Genomic DNA, 6,650 nt, shown 5'->3' on the forward strand with positions numbered 1-6,650 from the left:
CGGGTAGGTGGTAACAGACGAGTTCCTGAGAGGTTACGAAACGAAAAACGATAAATCCAGCCTAGACAGAAAACCCGATTGGCGCCTAATACGGACATAAATGCTGGAAGGGTATGTTGAAGCCCCTCCATTCCACGTTGTAAATGCCGCAGATCGCCGAGACCGTCGGCAAGGCTCCGGAGTTTTCCCCTCGGCGGGCGCGACTGTAGACAGGAGAGCGCATTAGCCGGCGCGGGTGGAGCTCCGCCAGCCCATCGCCGACAACACCATCACACCGGCGTGCTCGCTCCGCGGCGGCGACCTTGCCTGCGGCCCAAATAAATACTCTGCCGCTATGCTGCGCCGGGTTCGGCGGCCGCGGCCGAAGCGCGCACAGCGCTGGGAACCCCTGCGCAGGGTTGCCAACCTGGATGATTAATTCGTCACGAGGCGCGCGGCGCAGCGCGGCTGTTATTATCTTTGGCAGTCGTGACCGGCCGCCGGGGAGCACGTGGGCCCCCTCCTCCCTGCTCGCCATCCCACCACGTGGCCGCAGCACAGCCCAAGAGACGCACAGTTGGCACCTGACCCCGCGACTCACTGCGCACAGGGCGACACGCTCGCGGGTTGGCAGCGCGAGCAGACAAAAGTGACAAGTGTCTCATTACGACCGGAGCAGTTATGACGATTCCTGTACAGAACTTCGACCAAAACGTAGTAAGCAGCCGCGCTTAATTTACTGAACTTTCTTATGACCAATCAAAAGTGTTAATCTGGTGATGCAGACATTTTAGGTTCGACCTAAGAGTGGCTAGGATTGCCAGGTCCAAATAGAAAAGCAAGAGTAGGCGTTATATTTCGCCGAATATCGTGATCCAAAATCTGGTCTACCTATTTTAAATATTTGGCCACTTTTAGTCATTTTAACAAATTACAATCAGTGTTTTTCGACATCAGCCTTAAATTGCCTAAAGTAAAGAAATGATCCGTAAATAATTTTGCAGCTGTGATATTAACTAAGTGCTCAATATCCATAATTGCTCTGTCTTTTTCCCGAGGTAATCATATGTCAAAATAAACTAAAAGTTCTTCATTAAACCAAATAAACAATTATTTATTACTCTGGGACGAAAAACGCAAAGATATTCAATAACTTCGGACATTTCAGTTACACTTACAAAGAAATAATAATCTGCAGTTAAATATTAATATCTTTCATTTCAACCCAGATTTAAGGTCGATTCACACTTAACGGAACTCCTCCGTCACGTCCGTCACTGCAAAACATTCTTCCCTGTGTTTCTAATGGCTGTGTTCACACTCGACGTCAGCGTCCCGGAACGTCTCCGTCACGTCAACGTCACGCATTCTTTCGGAGAATGTTTCCCGTCATGACGGTGAGTTGACGTGATGTAAATCTCTGGTTTTCGAAGGACTGCCTCCATGTTTTTACTCGGCCCCTGTTGATATATTTTGGAAAGAGTGAGGGTAGGTAGATGTTGTTCGAAAACTTTGCTTGTACCTAACATGTAAGAATCAATTTTTTATAGTTCCGAGTTTCTCTTTGTTATTTATTCTAATTACAAGTAAGTTCCGGTGTTTTCTATTGTATTTATTATTTTGTTTAGATAATGGAGTTCGACGAGTATTTGATTGAATTAGTTCGTTCTCATTCAGAGCTATATAATATGACTGATAGGAGATACAGTGATTCCGTTTGGAAAGAAACACTGTGGAAGGAAATTGGAGAAGAGGTGGGGCGTCCAGGTAAATGAAACGCAATTTAATTTTACTTTCTACTAAGGATTGTTAAGTGGTACGTAGTTAGTATGTGCGAAAGTTTTCACTACAACGATGAATATTTGAGTGGAGTACCGTGTGCAGCATTCCACGGTACAAACATTATATACTGTACAAGGTGTTTTTTAAAACTTACAAACTCCAGCAACGTAAATACACTGGTGTTGACCGAATTTATGTTGTATTGACGTGCACCTAGCATTTCAGGATCTTTAAATTATGTACTGCACGTGGATGCTGTATACACGTAACGGAGAATAGTTCCAGTCAGTTTTATTGGGCTGTATATTTCCAGTATTTATCTGAGGGAGTAGCACAAAGTAATTTAGCAGACACTTTTGTGCTGTGCAGTGTATAAAGCCTCAAAGTAAAATATATCATATCTAATGTAACACTGTTGCTATAATTTCGAAATATTGCACTAATTTAATATTTATGTAAATAACACACCATATAGAAAATCTGGCAATGCACTTGGGCCACTCGTATTCTTTAAATTACAAAAGTGTTATTGCTCTATACGTTTGATCAGAATGAAACAACACTTCTTTTATGTAAAACAGACACATTGTGACTGGGTAATTACCAAAAAACCTTTTAATGGGATGACAGAATATACAATCACTTACTACATTGATTCATGTGAAAAGGAAATAAATGGACAGTCATTCTTGTACCTAGTACGTAAAGAATCTCTTACCTTATTCTCATATATATTTGGAGCTAGAAAAAGATCACAGGATACAAATATGTTTGTTAGCAGTTTTGTAAATTACTAGATAAGGCTTACAAAGTTTCTTCAGCTTTGTGTAGGCTGCAATTGAACATTTTGTAGAGAGTGTTTACTCATGAAAATTTTTGAACAAAAGTATGTTTTTATAGAAACCTGGATGATTTCCAAGAAATGGTGTCTATTGCCTATGTGCTGATTAACAGCATAGCAAATGAAAAGTACCTCATATTATTGGGAAGCTGTTGTAAAAATAAATGAAAGCAAACCGTGTTTGTGTCCCCGTTAAAAGTTTGGGAAGTCCCTAATTATTTTTTGCAAAAGCGTTAGACTACTCCATGCACTGTATTAACAGCTGTATATGTTGTCTTATTTCAGGCCCTGAATGCAAGCGACGATGGGTGTCACTGAGAGACCAATTTAGAAAATGTGTTATTAAAAAAACAAAGAGTGGACAAGCTGCCATACCCAAGAAGCCATGGAAGTATGAGGAGATTATGGCTTTCCTGCGCCCATACATGCTGGAGCGGGAAACAGTTTCTAACATAACTGTTGATATTTGCTCAGAGGATGAATCAAACAGTGAGGTGTCATCACCTATTCCGGACATTGAAAATAACAGTGATTTGAGGTCAGAGACAAGCAAAGTGGCAATAAGAGAAGAACTACAGACTCTGCATCTGCTTCTCTGATGAATTACATTTTAGCGACACAGCCAAAGGAAGATCACATTGACAGTTTTCTTTCAGGGATATGTGCCAGTATAAAAAGATTGTCCCCATTGCGGCAAATACAAGCTAAAGACGAAATTTACAGAATAGTGTCTGATCTAGAAAGGGATCAAGTGTGTGAAAATATTAATATTGATACATCGTGAACAGTGCTGTTTGTTACACAGTTTGGAAGCACTTCTATGTATAAGTTGATTAAATAAAAAGTCTCTTCACAGTGTAGTTCTGTCTTAACAACCAAATAATGTAAGCAATCACCTGTTACACCCAAAGTATTTTTTTTTGTGTTTGTGACTTATTTATGTTGATGACTAGAATTTTAGAGAACCGAGCAGCCAAGTCAGAGGTGACTTAACATGAAATTAATAAGAAATTTTCTTTCAGGGTTTTGGTTAGGCTAGGCTTTCTTATTTTTAGATGGTGTGTGTGTGGGGACGGGGGGGGGGGGGACGGGGGGGGGGAAGGAGGTGAGAGATGAATATATACTTATTAATCATGTTAAGCCCTTACAGTGACAACCAATATTTTACTATGATATGAATTAATGTTCTGAAGGAGAGCTACTGTTACATATGAATGAACAGAACCTTATCTGGTTATACTATTTAGATTTAAAATTTCAATAGTGTTGTAGGCAGCCAAAATCTGGTGTATCCTATTAGAGATGTTTCCTATGGAGAACATCATCATAGTAAATGAATGAATAGCTCACTGATAATTTATATGAAACTTTTTCGGTAATACCTGTATCAGGAATAAGAACGCGATTTTTTTCTTCTTGTAAGTGAAACAAGAATTCCAGGTAAGCTCTTTATTAACAACTTTATTAACAAATTTTGGCATTTTATGAAGATCCGAAACTATGCCGATAATAAACCAATAGGCTACAGAAGCGCCTCTGGCGAGTGTATTGTGAACCATCCCACGACGTTGTGTCGACGTTGACGTTCCGTCTAGTGGGAATGCTCAGAAATTTCTCTGACCGTCGACGGTCCAAAACGTGACGGGGACGTTCCGTTAAGTGTGAATCCTCCTTTAAACATCATCTATTGACTACGTACGCAGTCAGAAAATAGGTATTCTCTCTGCGTCGTAGTTGAATATGGAAGAACACGGGGTCAGCTGTTGACGCTGTTGGCATCCGCTGATCTGCACATTGTACAGGGTGTCCCAAAATAATGTATAGTCTCTTTGAAACAGAATATATCTTTCATTAAAGGAGACAGATGGTTCAAATAGCCCTAAGCACTAAGGGACTTAACATCTGACGTCATCAGTCCCTTAGACTTAGAACTACTTAAACCTAACTAACCTAAGGACATCTCACACATCCACACCCGAGACAGGATTCGAACCTACGACCGTAGCAGCCTGATGGTTCCGGACTGAAACACCTAGAACCGCTCGGCCACAGCGGCCGGCAAAGGAGACAGAGATACAATTTTTATGGATAACAACTTAGAAGACGGTGAAAAACATAACAATGCTTTTTTTGTTTGAACAATGGAAATGGGTGCTAAAGTCTTACTGGAAAACAGATAATGTGAGTGTGGTACGCCGATGTTGGAGAGTTGAGTTTGGAACACCACCACCGACAAGAGTAACAATTACAAGAATCAGAGATAAGTTTGAAGTCGAAGGAGCGGTGCACGACATTAAGGGACATAGCGGGCAAAGACAAGTTCAACAGACGGTGAGAGTGTTGATGCAATAATCCAGGCGTACAGACGATCCCCGAAGAAACCTGTGAGGCAATGCTCCCGTGAGACTGGGATCTGCAGAAGCAGTGTTCATAGAATTTTGCGGTCTCAGAACCTTAAGCTTACATTCCAAGACTTCTCCAGGCTCTTAACGAGGGTGATCCTAATACAGGGAGCTAATTTTGTGAGTGGTTCATTAACAGATGTGAAGAAGAGCAACGTTTCCAAGATCCAATTCTTTGGTCAGCTGAAGTGACGTTTAAACTTGATACAACAATTTAACCGCCATAAACGAGTGTACTGGGCCAGGGAGAATCCATACGTAACCGAGCAAAGGCATGTTAATCTACTAGGAGTAACAGTCTGGTGTGTTCCGTCCTCTAGAGGGTTAATCGGGCCGCACTTCTTTGACAACACTGCCACAGACGACTCGTACTTGGAAATGTTGGAAATGGTAACTCCTGGCCTTAGCGTTGTGTTTGGAAATGAAGATTATTATTTCGAACGAGAAGGGACGCCACCTCGCTTTCACCTGGATGTGAGGGTATTTCTCAAACGTACATTGCCTGCCAGATGGAAAGGACGAAGAGGGAATGCGGAGCGGGGTCGATCTCTAGATTTAACTCCTCTGGACTTATTTCTGTGGGGTACTCTCAAGAACACAGCTTACGCTGCGAGACCACACACACTGGATGATGTTAGACACCAAACTGAGCAAGTGTGTGATGCTATTCCGTTGGAAACAATGAAAATAAAGTGTCGCATGTCGCTCAGTCGTAAGCCGTTGTCGACGGTGTATTGCAATGGGCGGGCACCAGTTTGAACATTTACCACCTGAAGTCGGACCATGAGGCACCTAACACCACGAAAATTGTATTTGTAACCCCTTTCATTAAACAGATGTTCAGTTTCAACGAGTGTTTACATTATTTTGGACCGGACGCGGTGGCCGAGCTGTTCTAGGCACTTCAGTCCGGTACCGCGCGACTGCTACGGTCGCAGGTTCGAATCCTGCCTCGGGCAGTGTTCATGTGTGTGATGTCCTTAGGTTAGTTAGGTTTAAGTAGTTCTAACTTCTAGCGGACTGATGACCTCAGATGTTAAGTCCCATAGTGCTCAGAACCATTTGAACCATTTTTTTGATCGCTGAGTCAAGAGATGGGGACGTTTGCAAGACAACAACCATCTGCACGAACAGTTCGACGACGTTTGCAGCAGCATGGACTATCAGCTCGGAGACCATGGCTGCGGTTACCCTTGACGCTGCAGCACAGACAGGAGCACCTGCGATGGTGTACTCAACGGCGAACCTGGGTGCACGAATGGCAAAACGTCATTTTTACGGATGAATCCAGGTTCTGTTTACAGTATCACGATGGTCGCATCCGTGTTTGGCGACATCCCGGTGAACGCACATTGGAAGCGTGTATTCGTCATCGCCATACTGCCGTATCACACTACGTGATGGTATGGGGTGCCATTGATTTACACGTCTCGGTCACCTCTTGTTCGCATTGACGGCACTTTGAACAGTGGACGTTACATTTCAGATGTGTTACGACCCGTGGCTCTACCCTTCATTCGATCCCTGCGAAACCCTACATTTCAGCAGGATAATGCACGACCGCATGTTGCAGGTCCTGTACGGGCCTTTCTGGATACAGAAAATTTTCGACTGCTGCCCTAGCCAGAGCAACTGGCTCGTCACAA

General features: G+C 42.9%; 1 protein-coding gene across 1 annotated transcript; it reads left to right on the top strand.

The window, feature by feature from the left end:
• The first annotated feature begins 575 nt into the window (after positions 1 to 575).
• Positions 576 to 3,201, top strand: LOC126242740 (transcription factor Adf-1-like). The gene is made up of 3 exons (XM_049948113.1): positions 576 to 696; positions 1,608 to 1,746; positions 2,888 to 3,201. Exons 1-3 carry the CDS (start codon positions 661 to 663, stop codon positions 3,199 to 3,201), a joined length of 489 nt encoding a protein of 162 aa, XP_049804070.1. The 5' UTR covers positions 576 to 660.
• The last annotated feature ends 3,449 nt before the right edge of the window (positions 3,202 to 6,650 follow it).

The sequence above is a fragment of the Schistocerca nitens genome, chromosome 1 (genome assembly GCF_023898315.1).
Source record: "Schistocerca nitens isolate TAMUIC-IGC-003100 chromosome 1, iqSchNite1.1, whole genome shotgun sequence".
NCBI lineage: Eukaryota > Metazoa > Arthropoda > Insecta > Orthoptera > Acrididae > Schistocerca > Schistocerca nitens.